A 23,357-nucleotide genomic window follows, 5' to 3' on the forward strand; every position below is an offset into this window, starting at 1 on the left:
GAGGGCGGAGGTGTGACTTTTTTTAACCACTTTGGCTTGTGGTTGTGCGTCATCCTTGAGAAGTCCGATCCTTCTTTTCCTCATTATTGGGGGAAGGGTTGATATCTTCCCTGTGTCTTGCTGGATGTACAGTCTCTTTTGTGTGTAGTCTGATTCTACACTTTGGAGCTCTTGTCCAAATCTGTGCATCTGGCCACTTATTCCTTGTTCCTCTGTGTAGGATGAAGGTGTGGAACTTTTCGGCGCAGATAGAGAATCTTTTTTCGGCTTCGGCACCAACAGAATTTTTGTGGCTTTCGGCAGTGTGTCTCGGTGCCGATGTTTTTCGGTGCCGGCATCTTGTTTTTGCCTCTCGGAGCCGCTATCTCGGCTCCGAGGTTGCTCCATGGCGGTCCCTCGACCGGAGTCGGGTGTCTTCGCTATGGGCGTGCCCTTTTTCGGCGCCTTCGACCAGTCGCCGGTTTTATGGGTCGAGCCATGGCCTGTAGGCAGTGGCGTCCCCTGGGCTTTTGTCTTCTCGATGGTTTTAATTTTCGACGTCTTACTCACGGTTTGTTGCTGCTGTTCGACGTCGGAGTCTCCGGATTCTGATTCCGGAACCGAGAATGTTTCCTCTTCGTCGTCGAAACGTTGTTTTGTTGGCGTGGACGCCATTTGTAGACGCCTGGCTCTTCGGTCCCGGAGTGTTTTTCTGGACCGGAAGGCTCGACAGGCCTCACAGGTATCCTCCTTGTGCTCGGGGGACAAGCACAAGTTACAGACCAAGTGCTGATCTGTATAAGGATACTTACTGTGACATTTTGGGCAGAAACGAAACGGGGTCCGTTCCATCGGCTTCGATGTCGCACGCGGTGGGGCCGACCAGGCCCCGATGGGGGAATCGAAGCTACCCCAAAGTCTTCCGATGATCGGTGTCGATGTACCTAACTATCCCGATACCGAACGGAACAATACCGACGCTTTCTTCCGAGATTCTGACTAACTTTCCGAACCGAAACACGGAGCGAAAAGGAATACGTCCGAACCCGACAGCGGAAAAAAAACAATCTAAGATGGAGTCGACGCCCATGCGCAATGGAGCCGAAGAGGGAGGAGTCCTTCGGTCCCGTGACCAAAAAAGACTTCTTCGAAGAAAAACAACTTGTAATACTCCGAGCCCAACACCAGGCAGCGGACTGTGCAAAACATGTGTATCTGCAGCAACATATGCCATCGAACGTATTGTTTTTATGTAGTAAACCCGGTCTGTAGTGAGCCACAGTTTACAATTGTTTGGTCTTTCCCAAGTCCTTAGTTTTGTTCAGATAAAACCCTTCTCACATCAAGAGCGATGAGGGACCTCTCTGTTGGCATACTGGGATTCTGAAAAAGGTAGATAAAGCAATAACTAGATTGACATGAAAGTCAGATACCACCTTAGAGAATAATTAGGGGCGAGTTTACAGCACCGCCCTATTACTGTTAAAAACTGTGTGCATGACCACAAAGAATTTCACTAACTCTGCAAGCAGAAGTAATAGCAATTAGGAAAGAAGCTTTCCATGGTAAGTACTGTAGGGACTTCACAGGGTTTCCTGAAATAGTGGAAGGCCCGTCAGCCAAGCTTTTCTTGGAAACCTGGATTGTGAAGGAACTGAGACCCAGGAAATTATTGAACTGTTTCAACATTGAACAAAGTGTTGGCCCCATCATTGGGAGCACCATCACTGCTCGGATGTTCAACTTCAGGGACCGTAATATTTTATTGCAACATGACCAATCACAGTCTGAAGGGAATTACATCTCTGTTTTTCTGGACTACACCAAACTAGTACAAGATCTGTGAAGAAACCGTCAATCAAGCGGCAACTGCTGGTCCGTAGACTGTAGTACAGTCTAATGTTCCATGCTAAACTGAGAGTTGTGTATGATGGAAAGGCATTGTTCTACACACCGGAAGAAGCCACTGACTTGTTGCCTTGATGAGTTAACACGAACTGCACCAAACTCCGATTGCTTGCAATTTTATAGTACACTATTAGCGGACGCCACAGAGTACCTTTCAGCGGAGCTTGTACTGGCAGGAGACTAACTGTGTACTGAATGGCATGCTGGAACAGATTCCCCCTAGGCTTCATATGAAACCAGCACTGACAGGGGGCTGTGAGGATATGGGTTTAGAGAATGTCAGGCGGAAGTGGCATCCCCGTGAGAGAGCCTTTTCCGGTTATGCCCCTGCTGCCGGAGCATATAGTAGGATTGACGATGGTTTTTGTTTTGAGAACCTTGCTTCAAAATCTACAAGAAGTGGTGTACCTGGTGAAGTATATAACTGATCCCTCCCTCTTACTGATGGGAATACTGCTTGGGTGAGGGCGACAAGCCATACCACTCTATAAACTCACAGCCGAGGTGTTAATCAGACCCAATTTTTGCAACCATGGTCATTGAGAACTTGACTCACCATTTTGATGAGAAGCAGGGAAGTGCGAGTGGTAGAGCAATGGAGTGGGAAGCGCTGAAGGAGGTACTCCACAGAACATGCAATAAAAACCACGTATGGGGTCAGGAAGCAGTTTGAGAATAGAATGGATAGCCAGCAACATAACCCAAGTGCACTTGAAAAAGAGTTGCTTCAAAACCTGGGCAAACTCCAAAAAGGGCAGCAACATAAACTGGAACTCCTTGCAGATTGGAGTAGGCTGGACAAATTTGTATACAGGACTCAGACAGCAGTTGCACGCTCGGGGAGGTAAAGCGGGAGCACTGTTGGATCAGTTGGTTAGACATGAGATGTGTCTGGATCCACTGCTGTCTATAAAAGATGTGAGAGGGAAAATGGTATACATGCAACAGGCCATTAATGCCATCTTTGCAGTTCACCTCCGAAACATATATCGGGGGGGGGGTGTGTGTCTGTGGTTTTTTTTTTTTTTAATAACAGCAATACTCAGCCTCAAAACAGAAAAGGTGCCGGGAGGGGACAGAATAGTGGCAGAGCCATCTTTTTTGCATTTGTCGCTCCCAAGTGGGAAGAGTAAATCCAGACGTGGGTCCGGTGCTCACTGGATTCAAGCTAGCCTAGCTGATGAAGGGTGATACCCTGAAACCAGTCCTAGGATGCTTGTTTCCAGTCTAGGGTGGACCTGGTTTGGCAGTTCGGGCTGGACTGTTCCCATGAGGAACAAGGTCAAGACTGATTTACATATGGCTGGGTCCAAACTGGGGTGCCTTGGTGAGCAAAAACAGTTATGGATTAAACCCAGCTCTCTGTGACTAGGGGTGAATGCTTGCATTGTTCAGCATTCCGTCCATCATCTGCTCGTCTTTGCAGAGTTCTATCTGAGGCACGCCGGAGTATTAGTCGGACAAATTGCTGGAAGTCTATAATGAGGTCCTCAATAGGGCACCTGCCGGATGTTGCAAAAGCCAGGTCAAGATCCAGCAAAACCTCCATCAAACCACCCATTTTCAATGATGAATGTAGATGTAAAGATACTGTTAGGTCACCCCTCCCCCCCACCCAACTGATCCATCCAGATCAGTGTGGGTTTATCTCAAAACTTAACACCCTTTGCAATATCAGGTGACTGGTGCATGTTTATCGGGCCACACAGTTAGAGTGTGACGCCTATGCGCTGGTATTCCTGGATAGCAAACAGACTTTCGACTGTGGACTGGGAATATTTATGGATGGTCCTCGACAAAGAAGGGCTGGGTTGTAAATATAAAGCATGGTTGCACTTTTGTACACCAAACTGGAAGAGAGAGTTAGGACGGGAGGGATGGTTTCAGAGAGGCTTGAGTTGCATAGGATGACGAGACAGGGATGCCCAGTCACCTCTCCGGTTTGCCCTCGCAATGGTGCCTCTGGTGGGTACGCTTAAAAGGGTGATGGGACCCTGGTGTATTCAGGTGGGTGAGACACGCCATGCAATTTCAATGTATACCGACAACGCCTTGGTGTATGTTCGGCAGCAGAGTATTCAGTGCCCATACTGCTGGGGGCAATGCGTGAATTTGGGGTTGTGTCATGGCTCCGAGTAAGTCATGACAAACCCTCCCTCTTCCTGCTGGGGGAGTTAAGGTGGAAAGCGATAAACCAACTGTCAGTAGCAGATCTCCCTTGGGAAACCACAAGTGTGTGTTCTCTCAACATGGGAAGAGTTGTAGACAGCCTGGGCCTGACTATTCGAATTTAGAAGACACAGCCCTTGTTCATGATGGGCAAAGCAGCTGTGATTAAAATGGTGCTGCTGTTGCCAGGCCTCTATACTTTGCAGGGCTTGCTATAAAAAATCCTGCGGCAATACTTCACTGAGGTAGATAAATTAATTACTGAATTGCTGTGGGCTAGGAAGCGGGCGAATGTTCAGCTTTGTTCCCGCAGAGATGGTCGAAGGGTTGTCTAGCTGTTAGTTGAAGCTTACTAAATGGCAGTACACTTACAATATGCAGAGCACTGGCTGGATCCCTAGGATTATTGGGAAAAGCAGCTGCTGAGGGGCTCCTGTGATATGGAGTCACCCCATATGTTGTTGATGAAGGGCGCAGGGGCACCAGCAGAGACTGAGAATAGGCGGTAAAAAAAGGTGATAAAGAAGGTACCATATGTGCAGGACGTGCGCATTTGGGTACTCCAACTGTTTGTGAAAATGGCTGCTGGCATGGCCGTGGACAAATGGAAGAGGGGAGCCTGTAACATCCTGGCAGAACTGTACACAGATGGACGATTCATTACGAGGCAGGAGGCGACAGAGACCTTTGAGCTAGGACAGGAACAGTACCTCCAATATGTGAAAATCTCTGCCACAACGCGAGAATTGTGGCCCAGTTTCCTGGAGGAGTCCCCTCCACCCCTCTTAACGCCACCCCACCCCAATATATTGTTATTTGTTAAGAAAACTTCACCAATTTTAATTAGGAACAGGTACTTTAAAAAAATCTTATCTTGTTTTTCACCGGATAAACTTTGCTGAAACCTATTTCTGTGACTGGAATAGACTAACTCACTGATAGATTGAACAAACTATCAAAGTCTTACAGGATAATACTGGCATCCCAATCTTCTCCTAAACGCGTATGCACCATCTGGGTCATTGTCTTCAGGTTCCGACATTGGCGAAGGCACCTGCAGCATGAAAAAAGACAATCTTCAAAAAAGCACAACAAAACTTCATCTACAACACGCAAAGTAAAAAAGAATATACTATTTGTATGCAATAATTAGAAAAATAAAACAAGCCTTTCAGAGCAAGGCTTACCTTATGGCACAACAGTTATTCTGCATGGACAGATTTACGCATTTGTGCTCTTAAGGTCGATATGAAAAGGTTAGACAGGAGCTTTCCGAATGCAGGTGCTTTGTTTGACAATTAAACCAAAATGTATTTTAACCCCGAAATTAGTTGCTCATAGTAAATCCATGCGCAAAAACATAACCTATCATTACCAGTGTTGCATTTCGGATAATTAAATTTGGAGGCCTAAAATAAAGGTTTTAAAAAAAAAAAAAAAATCTTTGAAAAGTGCATTTACCTAAACACGTGGGAAAACAAATGTTTCATTTTGTAGGGAATGTTTAGAAATCTCTATCAAATTGCAGATGCAGAAAAGGTACAGGTTTCACAACCTGTGCTACATGACAAAAATGCAGTGGCAGTTTCAACTAGTTTGGCTATAGAACACTTAAAAGGTGCCATTTTATGATGAATGTACAATTAAGACGACATATTAGGTGAAGCACACGGTAGTCCAAGGGATGTGCAAGTGTACTGGAGATCATTGCATTATATGAAATATATTCTGCCTCTCAGAGCTGAATAAATGTTGATTTAAAATACGTTTGTCCACATATGGATATCAAATGAGTAAAAGTTTGAAATACATGCCACTCTACACACCTGCATATCAATGCAAGTTCGCAGAGAGACTGGAAATAGAACGGAGGTCTACCAAACAAAGCCACTGCAATAGTTTTAATTTCAATAGGTAGGTGTTTGTGAGGCAAAGCTAGCACACCTTTTAGAGGAGCTGAAAAAAGGATCCAGGTGTGTATTTGCTGTCTTTGTTCGTGTGGTTTTCCACTTTGCTTAATTTCCTATTTCAACTCTTTTTCACGCTATCACAGGGATATTTAAAAATACAAACTGTTGCTTTATGATAGCGTGCATCATTGAACTAATCAAGAAAATATTTCCAATCGTAAACTGGTGGTTTGAGTTTTACGTAGCAGCTATTTAAATTGAAACAAAAAACATTAGGGAAAAACAGTTCACAGCATACTCCCATAAATATTGCGAGTGGTACAAAGACTCATTTTCAGTATCTAGAAAGGAAGGCATCTTTTATTTATTTACGTTGAATACCTGAGAATACTCATCCTCGTCAGAACTTTGGAAGTCGTACTGCTTTATATCGCTCTTATTGATCACAGGCAAGGGATCTGTGGTGGGTTGCTGCGGTGTTGTTAAAGTTTCTGCTTTTGGCTTCTTTGGATATTTCTTTTTCTGACGGACAATTTCCGAAACCTCCGTCTTGATTGACAAATGATGAGAATGCTGAAGGAAAGAATTCGAGATTGGGCGAATTAGATAAACATGAATATTGCTTTAATGTATCCAACTATATCTGTGAAACACTGAATTATTTTAGTATAATCTGTAATGTGAAGATAATGTAAATCTAAGATAATTTACAAATGGCAAAAAGATGGACTTCAACAGCAATAAAAAGGACAAATGGCACATGCTTGAGTTTCAGTAAACGTAGATCACATTAGCGCTGCAAGCAATTTACAAGAAGAGATCCCTTTAGCTATAAGGCTGTGAGTTGAATCACTATTATACACCTTTGCTCCCTGAAACATACTGTTCATTTTAATTAACAAATAGGGATAATAATGGCACTTGGTACACTCAAGCCTTGTGACTACAAGTACTATTGCTTTATTAGAAAATAAAAACGTCATCACGGTTTCACAGGTTTAATCTATGAACTTCGAATATCGATAATTGGGAAGTGACCGACACGCACTTCATTCTGAAATTAAGAGTGCTCAAAAGGCGTTTAAGGAAGTGTTCCTGGTAATGAAAGGGCAGGTAGAAACAATAATTTAGTTCTCATTTCAATTGTCTCACGAAACATCTGCATCACTAACACAGAAAAACAAAAGATTTCAGAGTTATTTCTTTTAAAAGCCATCTCAAGGAATGTAAACGTACGCAATACAACTTGCTCAGTTTGCAACAATGCAAATCCAAAAAATTCAGTAAAGTAGCAGCACATAAAAAAGGGGGCTTTGAGTATATGAATCTAACCGGTCTCAATTCTGCAGAGTTGTGATAAGTGCCGACATGACATAACACTGAAAGTAAGCATTTGACAATTACTTATCCAACTGATTTACTGACAGTTCGCAGTTTGACCAGGTTTTATATGGCCCAATTTAACATTCCAAAGTCAAACCTCGGGCAGAAAAAGTTTCCTACTTTCATTTAAATAAAACTTGCGTTTGAAGCTGCATCCATAATTTCAACTCAATCACAGAGCCCTGGTCTTCAATGTGCTAAGTTAGCAATAACACAGCAGTACTATCATGCTCTTCCCGACAAGTAATCAGTGTGGAACACTGAATAAAATTGTAGAACTATGCTACTTCAGGCACTGTCCAAGGTCCTGAAAGGAGGCAGCCTTAGCACTTCTTCCCGTACGGTATGCTGACATCAACACGTGGGTGGAGTGAGAAAAAAGGGACAGACAGGAAGGAAAACTAGATTGAAGCTATGCACTTCCAATCCGAGGTGTACACTTTACGCTTAAAAGGTCAATTGTCACTGGTTACAAGCTGCCAGCGATGCATACAAACACTAAGAAGGCTACCAAGGTTCCAATATGAACTTCTACTGAGACAGCAATCTTAAGTAAAGGGGGCTGCTAGGTTGCAAAGTCGGAATTCTATTGAACCTTTCAACCCATCTGAAGCCCATTAGTTACCAATAAACATCTGGTAGCCAAAATGCATGCTACACAAACACTAGGATATCAAACCAACAGAAAACTAACAATTGCTGAAAAGGACCATCAATGTCAAAAGCAGAAGCGAATTAAAATTTTAGGTAATGAAACAGCTTTACAACTGTCAAATGTTCTAGCAACAGGGAATGTAGATCACAGTGGAAATATATGTACCCAGTTCACAAGAAAAGCTTACTCGAGTTATGGGACAACTGACAAGAAATACACCATTAAAATCTGTTTTTAACGAGCAACATAACATAGCAGTAATTACAACAACTAGTACCAACAACCACACAGACTTCAAATCATATTCTTATATCACAATATTACCTGAGAAGGTAAATAAAGGTTATTTGTCAGCAACAATAGTTCAATTGCTGGCGAAACCAGCTTCGCTCATTTAACACCACCAGTTGCCAAAAACAGGATCTTTAAAACATAAGAACTTCAGCACAAAGAGCTCAGTCCAAAATATGTAAACCCTAAGGTCCAAAACTTTTGTTATGTCCATTTTTTTTTTTTTTAAATCAGGAACTCTGAGGAAGGATGATTCATACAGAGATGGTGGCAAGATGAGTGTCAGTTCTGTAGAATGTATAATTCCGTGTACTCTGTCGTTATCTACCGTAACTTCCAGTGTTTTATGCTTGTTATGCAAAACGCCAAAAATTACACATTGCATAACTGAGCCTCCTTCTCTAAAAATTCCAAAGCAGGCGCATGGCAGCAACACGAACATCTGTTGCACTTTTTTTTTAGCGCAAAACGAGCCCTCAAATCAAAGTAAGGACGCATTTTACACTAAAAAAACAACAAAAAAAAACGCAAAATGCTGGATCGGATTTTTGCAGGATTTGCAAGAACCCTGTGTAATTACCACAAAGTTACTTTCTCACAGACCAAAGTGGCAAAGCTGAAAAAAAAAAATGAAAGTGGCGTACTGATTATAGGGGAATTCATGTATATTTGCCTACAAGAGGAGAGCAGCGTGGGAATGCCATTACTTAGCACGATTTACAGAACAAAGCATCGCACTTATACAGAGTTAAGAATACAAGTCTAATACATTACTGACAGCATCAAGTTTATTATTCGACTATAAACGGTAGTACTAAAAAGGCACTACATATGAGCTACACTTGCACATTGCCACTAGAGGCACGAACTGCCTTAAAGAGGGCATTATATTTCAGGTCCAAATTTAACACACAAGATGTTCCACCTCCGAATAACTCATTTACTGTCTTGCCTTGAGCTCTCTTTGCATCCACAGTATGAAGGTGGGAGTGTTTAGCTGGAGGACAGAAATAAAATAGTGGAAAATAGGCTGTCTGAAAACGCCAAATAAACAGCTAGAAATGAGAACTCCAAATGCCACCATCTTTCAAACAGAAACATTAATGAACCTTACAAAAACCATGTTCTTGTGTGGGCAAAATATTCAGGGCTGCTTTGTTCTCCGAGTAAAAGCAGGCTACATCCTTATGAGTTAGTCTCCATCAGTGTTGGTGGATAAGCCGTGTTTTTGCACCTTTGCGGACTGCAAATCTATTTAGATGGTGATGGCCCAATAGACAGACTACAGTTAATTTAATTCCTTAGAAAACAGCCTTTTAAGAGAGGCGGATCTCATTACAACCTGTGTTTCTTTTCGTAGCAGTGTCAAGTAGGTGAAAATTCAGACATCTTCCATAGAATATTGAGATAAAAGCGTGAACTTTGGTCTTCGAATCAAGAGTTCCAGCACAGAAAAGACTACTATATTCCAAAGCCATCGAACTGAAAGCGGTCAGTCACAAAAATTTGTATGGAGTCAATAACCCTAAAGGTACTCATTCTTCGTGTTCGCCTTATCAAATGCATTGTCCAATCATCTAATGTCCATTGATAACTAATAAGGTACTCTTTTTATGTGAGATACCTTGAGCAGGCATTTGTCCCTTAACCTTCAATATCTCCCTGGCACACACAAAAATATTAAGGCTTTACAATATTTCAGTTCCTACCTACACTTAACACTTTAGTGTACCTGATGACCGTGAAGTCTCAGAAGCGTAAAGGGAAAAATGTAAATTGTATCAATGTTCACACAGGCGAAAAAGCATATTGCTTCTGGAAAATGACAGCATGCACGTATCCGAGGGGACCATGCAAGCATTTTCACAACAGAAAAAAAAACAGTCAAAGCTCCCTTCAAACCTTAATCCTCCCCACTCCCTCACCCATTTATCCTCCTCAAATCAGCAAATGGCTTCCCATTTATTTATGGGGATGTTTTCTCTCATCCATAGGGTAGCGTGATGCTGGAACATCTATAATGTCCCACCAACTTTATTGAACATTTTCTAAAGTCATTAAGTGGGGTGCATTTGAAACATTAAGATGCCCTTTCCAGAGATAATCCATCAAGGAGGACGATAGCACTTCAAAACACAAATGCTCCTGCTTAACTTTTGTTTTAAGGTATTCAATGGCTACTATGTCCCAGACTACACCACTTAAATATACATGGGGGATCCCTCTCCTTATACCACATGGCTATTTCCAACTTATATGCACCCAAATAGCTCCAAACGATCATTATGTGACACACATTTAACCTCTGGCTGTGTCATGCCAAACAAAAACAGCGTTGTGGTAAACTGCAAGGGAAAGCCTAATATCTCAATGTTTTCTTTACCTCTTTCCAAAAGGACTGCATATTTGGCCATTTCCCACCACATGTGAATGAAAGAAACCCCTCTGCCCACATTGCCTCCAACATAATGGGCTAGTAGTCATAATATTTTATTAATTCTAGTATGATGACAGTTTCAGGAGTTGAGTAGTTTAAGGTGGATTTATTTCCTCGTGATAGACAGACATTTTGTGGATGTCAGACCAGAGTTTCACCCACTCTTTAAAAAGAAACCTCTGTACTCAATGCCCTGTCCAATTTATCCTGTTAAGCCCACTTATGACTAATTGCAATATTTAATAATGTTGAATGTAATTTAGAGGTAAGACGTTTCTGGGCCAAGAGTGTTGCCATCGCCTTCTCAAAGGGCATCTTTACTCTAGCAGTGGCTTGTTCAAATCCTGGCCACATCACCCAGTGCCTTAGCTGAATATAATGCAGGCTTTCTACCTCTGCTAATTTAAGGTCTAGTTTGCATGGAGTGAAAGATTTAATTATTCCCTTGTGAAACATATTTGCAATATATCTGCATGCCTGTTCTCGTGACCTATCAGAAAACCCTTAATGTAGAGCAGGTGAGAACTCTGGGTTGGCATTTATTGGAGTGTACGGTGACAGATATGAGGTCTGTTGGAAATGGCCTTTTTTACAGGGTTATTCCCAAAGTTTTTGCCTCTGACCTCCTATTTTTGACTGTGCTGCATTTCGTTTTTGCTGGCTTTAGGACTCTGGCCACTTTACCACTGCTGACTAGTGCTAAAGTGCAAGGGTTCTCTGTCTAAATTGAATTGGTAATTAGCTTACCGATGATTGCCATATCTGATTTACTAGTAAGTCCCTAGTGTAGTGCACCATGGGTACACAGGGCCTGTACATCAAATGCTACTAGTGGGTCTGCAGCACTGATTGTGCCACCCACATGAGGAGCCCTGCAAACATGTCTCAGAGCTGCCCCTGCAGTGTCTGTGTGGGAAGTTTTAAACTGCCATTTTGACCTGGCAAGTGGGTACCTTCCCTTCCACTGCATGTAAGTCACCTCTAAGGTAGTCCCAAGGAAGCCCCATGGCCAGGACACAGTGCATTTAGATGGTAGGACATGTACTGGTGTGTTTTACACACCCTGATTTTGAAATACTAGTAAATTCGGCTTTCACTATTGCAAGGCTTATCTCTCCCATAAGGTAACAGGGGATTTGCCATGAAATAATATCAAGTGTAATTTCCCATTGGGAGCAGATAGCGATGAGGAGTCTGGGGTCTCTAAACTATCAATGTATAAATACATCTTTTGGTGAAGTTGGTTTTAAAATGCTAAGTTTGAAAACGCCACTTTCAGCAAGTGGGCATTTTCTTCCTTAACCATTCTGTGCCTCTGCTAGTCTGTGGAATACACATTTGGGTCAGGATAACAGTTGGGCTGTTTGTGAATTCACTCTGGACAGTCACACAAAGGAAGCTGAGCCCTGCATATCCTGATGGGTGTTCCTGAGCTAGAGTAGTGGGAGAAGCTGTCACTTGCACCTGAATAGGGCTGTCCCTGTCCTTACACAAAGCAGTCTCCAACCCCCTGGAGTGTCTCTAGGGCCAGGACAGGATAGGAAGGTCTTGTGCGATACAAGGACTTTTCTTTGAAGTATGTCTACTTCAAAGGCAGAAATGGGTACTGGACCTCTGACCCCACAAAGTTAGAATCCTTCTGGACTGAGGACTTCCTGCCAGGAAGAGTTGGATGCTGTAGGAGGGGATGTCACCCTGCCTGTTGCTTTGCTGAGCTGGCGTGCTGCTTGCTGCATCTGTCCTGAGAGTGAAAGGACTGTACTTTTGCTTTCTACAACCTGCTTCCAAAGGTTCTCCAGGGGCTTGGAGTGAGCTTGCCTCCTGTTAAGAAGTCTCAGGGACATCAAAGACTTCATCTGTCAGCACCTGTGTTCTTTTGCAGAGAGTCCAGACTTGCCAAATGGTGCCAAATCCAGTTTTTGGGTCCTTGGGAGCGAGTTCTGGTGTGAGCAAGTACAAACAAAGCACACTGACTCCAGAGCGACTTCGGAACCGGCGCCGCTGTCCGACTGCAGCTGTGGTCCCTGCAGAGTGCAACAACTGCAATCAATGCTGTCACAGCACCTCTGAAGTTCTGCCACAGCAGGAGTCCTTAGTGCCCGGTCACCGACGTGGGTGATACTCGACTACGACTCTGCTGTAGCATCTGTAGCACTGTGGTGTGATCACGACACTGCGTCTTGACCTGCTGGATTCATCGACCCCTGCCTTGTCATAAGGAACCGATGCCGCATCACCTCTCCTGCAACCGTAAGGAACCAATGCCTCAACTCTCCTGCCTAGCAGTAAGGAAGCAATGCCTTACCTCCCCGGTAGCAGTAAGGAACCAATGCTGAACCGGCTCCAACGACATCTTCCCTCCACGACTCCGTGAAATGTCTGTTTACTTGCTGTTCAAGGTATTGTACCTGGGGTCCGTGTGACCGGTCCATATTCCCTTGCGAGTGGCATCGGACTGTTGGGAAGAACAGTGTCAAGACGTTGTGATAGCCAACAGTTTGAGCTATTGTGTTGGTTAGCACTATACAAAGATTTATGCTTTGAAAATTCATCTCTTTGCTTGTGCATGTTGGATTTTTGTCGTTTTGGTCTTGTTTTACTCAGATAAATATTGTCTATTGTTCTAAACTGGTGTGGAGTATGTTGGTGGTGTTTTCACTTGGTGTATACAAATCCTTTACACATTGCCTCTGAGATAAGCCTCACCGATTGTGCCGAGCTATCAAGGGGGTGAAGCAGGGGTTATCTTAGCTGTGTGGCTACCTTACCCAAACTACAGTGAAGGTCCCTAATTCGACAGGGGGCCAACCACTGCCAACTAGAGACCCCATTTCTAAAAAGGTCAGAAATCCTTCCATAGTCAAGATGTACAAGACATGAAGTGTAGTGTTACTTGGAGTTCTTAAATAGGCATTACATGGTCTTTGTGATTTACCTGAGTTTTATCCCACTACATCGAGGACAGTGCAATACCAGGGTTTATCCAACAAATAAAAGAAAAAGAATAAATTGCAGGGATGCAGCCAAAGACCAACCAATTTGTAAATATGTCACGAGAAACCCACACTAAAACAATGTATGTAGTTATTTTAGTAGAGTTAACAGGCAAAAAAATTCCAAAGTCATGAGGTCATGGTCTGATGAACAGGTGAATCCAGAGGCAACAGGAGCATCCTACAGAGATCACAGACAAGACATGTTGAAGGAAAAGGAGGCAGGGGACCCATTATCAGTCCCTAGATGAAGCACAGTCAACAAGAGTGACTAGTAACTGATCACCCAGGGAAGGGAAACCAGTTGTAACAGATCGCACAACAAAAAAAAACCAACACTCGCCAGTGAGGGAAATCTCATTAAGCAAGAGACTTAATAGGATGAGCGACAATAAAAAAAAACAGAAAACTTTACTAAATGTAAGAGGAGATTAAAGCTCATCAGAAATGCCTGAATCCAGGTAGGAAAGGGAAAGTAAATAACACCGGTATTTTAATCTGTGAAAGAATATTAGTTTCTCATTAAACACCCAGATTAACCAGAGCGCAAAAGAATTAAAGATATCACTAGGAGGAGTAACCATTGATCGTATCACTGTTCCAAAAAATCCACAGGGTATAGACAACAGTAATGGAGGTTCTACTTAAATATAGGAATGAAGAGCATGTATCACGGTCAGTACTGGGAATGGTGCAACTTCCGAATACTTCATTCCATATTCAGAAATTACCAAAGTACATCAGCACTACAAAAGCACCACTGAATCAGCAGGCAAGCTTGCCAGAGTGCAATGGTGGTTATCGCCCTGCTCAACATCACCTTCCAAAGAGGTCTCTCAGTACTGTGAAGACAGCAGCCGCAACATTACTTGGGTTCCGAATATTAATAGAATTCCAAGTTAAGAAAAAAATACAAATCTTCAAGCATAAAAATCTTATACACTATATATATCAATAGCACACCAATGAAGTAAAATATCATAAGCCAACACACCTTGACTTTACATTCTGGGGCTTTGTGGTGGTTTCCATTATGAAGAGATGCTGGAGTAGCATGTACATCTTTTTCAGGTCTGGTCACCTTCACTTCATTAAGGATTTCACCTCCAAAGTCGCCCATATGATACCTGTTAGGCACGTTTTTAGATAAAGAAATCAGACATTTCAGGCACAAGAAAATACTGTTTTACTAATTATGTATATTGAAACAAAGCACAAAGAGCACCAGAAACACATATTACAAAAATGTGTTAGAGGCCAGCAAAAGTCATGGTTTTACCTTTTTTCAACAACTTCTAATGTTAAATGCAGCAATTCCCTCTTCGTCTTTTCTCGCCTCTTTATCATTTCTAAAATGGTTATGGCTCGACTGAACTCCCGTCGTAACTTTAACATCTTCTCGTAGGAGGCCTCATCATTCTTTCGATTCTGCAAACAAAAAATATATTTCTTTTAATTAATACTAGAAAACGAAATAATTCACTTTATGGTGATCCTATTGCAACAATACACTAACTATCGTGCCAAAGTAGATTTGAAGTGTGGAGATGGAAAATGTGCAAGGCCAGCCTACAGACACCCAAGATGCACCACTTCCCGTATAAAAGTATCATCTTACCTTGAAGATTCATCCATTGAGTAATGTTAACGAAAACATGCAAAGAAGCCTAGATTGCTACTCTAAAACTATTTGCAAAAAGGCACTTGTCTGTAAAGGCCACCAATGCTGTGTGTGCTCTATTGGAACGATTATGAAGTCTTTAATTAATCTCAGATCTAGTGACACTGAAATGCAATCTTATGGGCAATCGGCTGCACTGTTTCCATACGTAAAACAATATATGATAAACTAAACTAGTTAGCAACAACCTTTACAGCTCTCTACACATTTAGAATGTGCAAACTCCCCTGCCAGAGAAATAAAGGGATGTAGTCTAAATGATAATTTGTTGATTAAGATTACATTTCTGCTCAAGCCCATGGAATAATAAAGGGACTATTCGAAGGACAATTCTCGGTGTGATACCACATCAGATTTTAAGTAGTTGGATATATATGGGTGCACACAGACATTCACTAGAAATTGGGTATGGATCATCTCTGGAGATGGGTAGTATATAGGGTGACGAGCTGACTCGGATTTCCCTGCAGATGCCAGGTTTTTAACGTCTGTCCAGGTGTTCTAATAGGTTTCACCGAAATTAAATAGATGTCCCGGTTTTGTGGAAAAGTTAAAGTGAGAATAATCACTACACATAAGATGCTGCACATGCTCTCATTTGTTGTGTGCAGCGTGATACAAAGGAAACACCTCTCTGCCTTCACAGCTGCTTCCTTTTCTTAGCCTCCGTCTGAGAAAAGTGGTAGCAGTCGTGCTGGACATGTGGCCCCAGCACTTATTGGATCCTCAAAACTTTGTGATCTCTTCACACAGATTTGTTTGCTGCATGCAAAGCACATATCACCATTATGGAAAAATAAGAAAAAAATGGTGTGCATGTGGCAGGTAGTATCACTTGCCTCAGCATCAACATTGCTCTGGACCACAAATCTAAACCTTTCCTCACTGAGCAACGCGTTGCCAAATGTCTCTGCCAAAATGCACTAATTTGAAGTGGACCACAAAATGTACCTTTCTTCTTTACTTTGCTGTTACCAGAAAATACCAACATGTATGTAGGAAACTGATACACTGTTAAGGTTTAAAAAAAACAAAAACAAAAAATACTGTGAAGCACTGCCTTTGAAACTGAGTGTTACCACAGTCCTATGTCGATCAGTGTTTCCGGTGCACCCAATAAGCTTTTACTGCTATTTGTAGTACTACTTTTATGTCTGTAGCCTGTCCTGGTTCTTGGTGTTAAATATCTGGTCACCCTATGAACACACCGTCGAATTCGACACACCAGACAGACCAAATGGAGTGCAGCAGTCATCTAAAGACACTTCTCAAGCTGAACACAAATAGTTGCACAGTGTATACACTGAGGATGAAAAGTCTACAGTTCCCTTCTATTTTTTGAGGCAAAGGCAGAGATTTTAAGGAGGCAGATAGCTGCAAAAATGAGGTGGAGTAAATTACATCAAGTATAAAGGAGAGCGAATGTCCTTTTAAAAATGAGCAATGGCCAAGCCAGTGAGATTCACCTGTGCTAAATCTATTGGCTTTGTCATGTAATTATTATTATTTTTTTTCTTCACATGTTGAGCAAGCTGCTGTGAGACAGATCTTTAAAAAACAAGCGCTGTGACGCAGCCAACATTAGCTGCCTCAGAGCTTTTTTCCTTTTCAGCCATGGTGCACAGCAATGTGCGCTACTGTGCAAAATGTTAAAAAAAAAAAAAAAACAGGTGGGGGGGGGGGGGGGGGGGGAGCTGCTACACATTGGGGAGCGGGAAAAGAACTGGGGTGGGTGAAAAATAATGGAGGGGGATGGTGGTGGGGAAACATGGGTAGCATGAAGGAGAGTACATTTCTGGACACTCAACAAGAGGGACTGTCCAGAAGTAACAAAAGAGAATCCCCCCCCACCCCCCCTCCCCCAAGAGACTGCAGCCAGTAAAGGGACACTGGCCACAGGAAGCTGTAATTGGTCCATACTCTACAGCATAGACAGAGAAGGCCCGGGAGCAGATGCAAATCAATGGTAAGTAAAGCAACAGAAGTGACATGGGAGCCAACCAGTGGTAAGTAATGAGCAGGCTCTAAGCCACTTCTTTTTATTATTATTATTTTTTTGTTATTATTTTTTTTGTTGTTATATATATATATATATATATATATATATATATATATATATTTTTTTTTTTATTATTTTTTTTTTTTAAACTTAAAAGCTTTCACATGCAGCATTGCAAGAATTTTTTTTATTTAAGATTCTAGAATAATTTTTACCAGTACATGGCAGAGGTCAGTGAGTGTTTTCAACAGCAATGAACATTAATGGAATAGTCCTAAACATTTGGTAACAGACAGATTTTTTTAAAGCTTGTTTTACCAAGCCTTCATAAGAGAATGCAGAGTTGGTAATGTCTGGTCCATGGGTGTTTAGCGTGGCACTGGGGCTATATTGGAATGGTGACTGTTCTATCACCTGTGCTCACTGCTGGATAGGATGCAGCACAGCAGTCTTTTTGGGTTTCTAATGGCCTAAAAGCCTTGGTGCCCTTGGAGAACAATCCCCAAGCGAGATTTGATGTATTTAATATCCATGAGCAATATATGCCAAAAGGAGGAATATCACTGCATTTCATGTCTCAAGAACTTTATGAAGAAAAACCTAAACATCTGAGCCTAACACTAGACAGCAGATGTATGCCAATCATGTGCATCTACAGCCACACATGCTAAGGCTACATATATATATATATATATATATATATATATATATATATATATATATATTCACTGAGAAACAAATACAAAGGCTACAGGGATGTTCTAGTTAGGCTCACATTTTAAAATGTAAAAAAAAAAAAAAAAAAAAAAAAATTCACCTATTTTCAGGTAACTATAACTCGTGCCTCTGCCACGCACAGTTTCTTTTTTTTGCAATAATTTTACAACAAATGTTAGACTGATATTATCAATGAAGTTATAAAAGATATCATGAATGCTGTAATATCTGGGGTTATTAGCAGTGCCGGGCGAGGGTGCAAGTTAATGTTACCTTACGGCACGAGTCATAGTTATTTGAAATAACTAAACTATAACAGTTGAATTTCCATGTTTTTTTATTTTTATATGAGCCTAACTAACATCCCTGCAAACTTTGTTTTTTTTCCAGTGAATTTCTTTTTTTTTTTTTTCTTTTTTTTTTTTAAATGTAAAGTAATTTTAATTACTATATCTTAATCTAACCACCAGCCCACATGGCCACTGGCCAGGCCTTGCAGCCAACCCACCAGCACGCAGTGGCAGTGGTGGTGGTGGTGTCTCAGCAGCAGTTGACAAGAAACCACTCGTCACAGCCACTACATGAGATATTACACTTGAAAAAAGAAGGGATGCAAATACCTCCATCACGGATTACAGATAACTTTTCAAGATGGAAATGCAGAGAAAAAACACATATCATTTAATTTATATAGCCCGCGAATATACGTAGGTTTATTGGCGCTGGAAATTCGAGAACGGCAGCTATGGCAAGACAGCAGGATAGCAAGCTCCAAATGAGGTGGGGAAAAGCCATGATCTCAGTTGTTTTCGAAAGGTGAGAATATTGGGTTGTTTTTTTAGATACAATGGCAATTCTGTTCCACAGCAAACAGGTGGTGTACTCAAAGCTGCGGCCACCCCAGGAAGTTGTGTGTCCTTGGAACTATGACTGACAACGAAGAGGCCGAACTAAAATTTCTATGAGGTCTATACCACCTTATTTTTCATGTAAGAAAAGTGGACCTTGTGCCGTACAAGGTTTTATGAGATACACAGAGCCTTGAAAGCCAATCTTACTTATATCTGGAGCCAGTGAAGTTCCATTAGGGCGCTTGACACCAACGAGTACTTAGGAAGCTTTATTAAGAATCGATCAGTTGCATTCTGTAGCAATTGAAGCTTCCCAGGAACAAATTGTCGCCACCTCATATAAAGGGCATTGCAATTATCAATCCTGGGCAGGATTAGAGTGACCATTACAGTTTTTTGTATGTGGAAAGGAACATATGGTAATACTTTCCTTATTGACCTAAGAAGCAGGAAGTATGATGATACCACTTTGTTTACCTGATCCCTAAAAGAGACATCAGTGTCAAAAATTACACCCAGATTAGTTACAGGTAAGGAAGTAGGACCTAGGGAGTCAGGTCACCATGAATGGCCCCAGAAATTAGGGTCTTTTACAAAAATAAGTACCTCCGTCTTGTCGGAGCTTAATTTCAGACAGTTGTAGGTCATTCAAATCACAATAGCATTCATACATTTGTTAAACCTGTCTGCCACCTTCTCTACATTGCCGGGAACCGATAATACTATCTGGGTATCGTCAGCATAAGCAATTGTTGCGAAGCCATAAAAATGCATCAGTTTAGTTAAGGGTGCTACATAGATGTTAAAGAGCCTTGGACTAAGTGATGACCCTTGGGGGACTCCACAAGGGAGAGAAAAAGGTTTTGAGAAAAGATTCCCAAGGTGCTACTGTCAGCTCTGATGCTTTTTAAAATAAAAAAATAAAAAAAGGGGGGGGGGTGGCAAGCAGGTTATGTGCGGCTCGGTAAATCGTAACTTAAGTCAGATGTTCAAGCATAACCGTATAAAACACTGTATTGAAGGTAGCGGAGAGATACAAAAACGACCACTGCTGCTCTCCCTCCATTGTCTTTAATATCTCTAATCTCCTTAGAGACAGCACTTAAAGTTGTTTTGTTGTTAACACATGTTTGAAAACCAAACTGGGCATTACCCAAAACATCAATAATTTCCAGATATTGAGATAATCACATATTCAGATGGTTTTCTTGCAGCAAAGGGAAGGCGCGCAATCCGGCAGTACTATATTTTTTTATTTTTTTATTTTTTTAAACAAAGGCAAGCCAGAGACCTTTTTTCCTCTCAGTCAGTAAAGAAACAGATGAGATTTTAACATTCAGCAAAGTTGTCAATACAGGCACAAGATTAACAACAAAATCTTGAACTATCTCAGGCGGACATGGGTTTGAGAGTGCTCCTGATTTTACCTGGACAATGAGTTTAGTTAGGTGACTGGTTAGTAAAAGGAACTCTGCAAAGTTCGCCTTCAAAGCCAACGTCTTTGCCTTGATTATGCTCAAGAAATCAGTACGATTAGTACCTTACAGAAGTGGAGCTTGAACTTGGGGACTTGCTTTGTTTAGATCGGTTTCCCATTGAGGTTCGATTTGTGTCAAATGGGTATGTGCCACAATAAATCCTGGTCTTTGTATTCATCCAAGAAGAGGCCCCTGTTGTGTTCAGAATATCTACCCAACCGAGTACCTTCTACTGGGTAATTAGTAAGTGCTACTTCATTGGATATATACATAGTGCATCTACTTCACTACAGCTGCTTAAGAGACGACGTGGTAATGTCTACAGTGACCCTGTGTGTCTGTAATCTTGCTAATGTTAGTGTTCCTTGAGTGTCTTTATCAGATAACTCTTTACATGTTAACGTGCAGGGAAAGAGATGAAAGCTCGGCTTTCAGGAAGCAGGAGCTGTCAGACTGTTTCTGCTTGCTGAAAGCAGAGTTATGTTTGTTTTTGCTGGACGGAGCGGTTTGCTCCCACCAAGCAAACAGCTACTTTCCAAGGGTAGGCATCTTGGGAAGTAGCAGGGGCTGACCCTGGGGGGGGTGGGGTGGTTTGCAGTCCCCAGGGCCATAAATGGCTCATTATTCATTTGCCCTGGGGAACTGGTCCTGGTGTGCTGTGCGGCCCCCAAATATATTTAAACATGCATTGCCCTGGGAAGGAGGCAGTCCCCCAGGGGTCATGCCCATCCCCCCCAAATACATTACCCACATTACCTCGGGGAGGTGGAGGTTCCCGGGAGCCATGCTGCTTCCTCACAACAAATGACTGCCCTGCGGAGATGGCAGTCCCCAGGGTGCGGATTGTGCTGTGCAGGCTTGCAGCCTCTCCCCCCCACCCTATATTATATGCATTACTGAGGGAAGTGGTGGTTCCCGGGGCTTTGATAAGCCCTAGGAGGGGGGCCCTGGTGTCCTAATCCTATATTCGGAGAAAACCCCCAGTACTTAACCCACCAAGGGGCAAAAAGGAAAGCAAGCACAGACACTTTTTTTTTTTTTTTTTTAAATCCACTGCGAAATTCGTGACTATTTGTGATTTTTGCCATGAATTTATACAAATGTCCTGGGGGCCCCTTGGCTAAGGCGAAGGGGTCAGGTAACAGTATCCTGGCTTTTTTTTTTTTTTTAAAGTCTTGGCTGAAGCAGAGCCTCAAAACGGCTGCCAACACTTTCTAGTTGAAGTGTTGGCAGCCAATCAGATCTCTGGACTAGATCAGGAAGATTCAAAGTCTTCAAGGTTCTAGATATACAGATTTGGATTCCCTTTAATTTCTCTGAAAGTACTGAACTGATTTACACTAAATAACAGAACGCATAATTTGCGCATCAAAAAATACCTTTCTGACAAATCTGGGGTATTTTAGTTCAGTGGTTCGGGCTGTAGTCCTGTTCAAAAGCTCCTATGGGGATTAACATGGGACATTCACTTTTTTTCCCTTGCTCCCAGTTCGACAGATCACCCTGAAATCTCCCATGCACAACAAGATACTTGGGCACACTTTTCTTTTAAAGAAAATTTGTGACGATTCGTCCAACGGTGCCAAAGATATAGGAAAGTCAAAAAACACTTTCTACAGAAACTAGGTCCTAACTGCTGGGAACTGCCAATAGGAAGTACATATATATGTATGCATATATATTCACTTAAAAAACTAAAGGTTACATGGACGTTATAGTTCGGTTCTGAATATACTCGCACACAAATATCAGAGAAGTTCAACAGTTATAGTGATTTCAAGTAACTATAACTTACGTCCCAAGATAAACTTGCGCCACCGCCATACACAGTTACCTGATCTATAATTTTACTGCAGATGTTAGTGACATTATCAATGATGTTATCAAAGATATCATGAAGGCTATAATTTGGGGGATAATTGGCAGTGCATGGCAAGGGCACGGGTAATAGTTACCTTAGGGCGCAAGTTATGGTTACTTAAAATAACTAACTGCTGAACTTCTCTGGTTTTGGGCGAGTAAATTCAGAACTTAACTACAACATCTCTGCAAACTTGGGTTTTTAAAAGTAAATTTCTGAGGTTTTTTAATTCCATATCCTAACTATAACGCCACCCCAGGCCTTGCGGTGAACTTCCTTGAACCACCCAGAGAGTTTTTCTCAACTTTAATTAAAGATATAGTTAGAATGATATATTTTAGGTCAAATTGAAAAGAAAAATGTAATTGTCAGGAAGAAAAAAAAAAAAAGAGTGAGATCACCTTTCAGTATATATTTTAAGCGGTTGAAGGTAAAAAGCAAATAAACTAGGGAAATGGTTGGAGACCTTAACCACTAGTCCACAGATGACTCCTTAGTGTATAGCCTCCAGACATAACTGACATTCAATCCAAATACGTTGCTGGCAAAAAAAAGACAGGACATCACCAAGAATATTTAACATTCAAAACACTGGTAAATAAACAGACACTGCATGAGAGACAGGACTTGAGCCTCCAACCTACTGAGTGACAGTCCAATAAGCTTTAGAAGTAGGCCAGAAGTAATTAAAAAAAAATTACAGGATCACGGGGGGAGCCACAAGGCCCCCCTGCACTCCTAGCTGGCTCCCAACTCATGCAAGCAGAGAGCTGCTTGCGGGAGTAATGTTTTCATCTATGGTTTCATCGGTTTACCTGCACATACAGAAACTCTGCTTTCGGCACCCCAAAACTTTCCATGCGCAACAAAATATATATAATTTTTTTTACAGAGGCTTTTGTGAAGATTCATCTAAGAACGCCAAAGATATAAGCAAGTCAAAAAATGCTTTACCTATGGAAACATAGCCCTAACTACCGGCGACCGTCTGTAGGTAACACACATATATACCTATCTATCTATCTATCTATCTATCTATATATAC

At 41.8% G+C, this 23,357-nt stretch overlaps 1 protein-coding gene across 1 annotated transcript in view; it reads right to left on the minus strand.

Annotated features, from left to right (window-relative positions):
- The window catches only part of EPC2 (enhancer of polycomb homolog 2), a 192,346-nt gene that overhangs the window by 34,228 nt on the left and 134,761 nt on the right, over nt 1-23,357 (minus strand). The window contains exons 5-8 of the mRNA XM_069225224.1: nt 15,005-15,153; nt 14,720-14,852; nt 6,348-6,539; nt 5,024-5,110 (exon numbers count right to left, since the gene is read on the minus strand). Coding sequence (XP_069081325.1) covers nt 5,024-5,110; nt 6,348-6,539; nt 14,720-14,852; nt 15,005-15,153 — 561 coding nt within the window. The remainder of the gene's footprint in view (nt 1-5,023; nt 5,111-6,347; nt 6,540-14,719; nt 14,853-15,004; nt 15,154-23,357) is intronic.

Source organism: Pleurodeles waltl, chromosome 3_1 (genome assembly GCF_031143425.1).
Source record: "Pleurodeles waltl isolate 20211129_DDA chromosome 3_1, aPleWal1.hap1.20221129, whole genome shotgun sequence".
NCBI lineage: Eukaryota > Metazoa > Chordata > Amphibia > Caudata > Salamandridae > Pleurodeles > Pleurodeles waltl.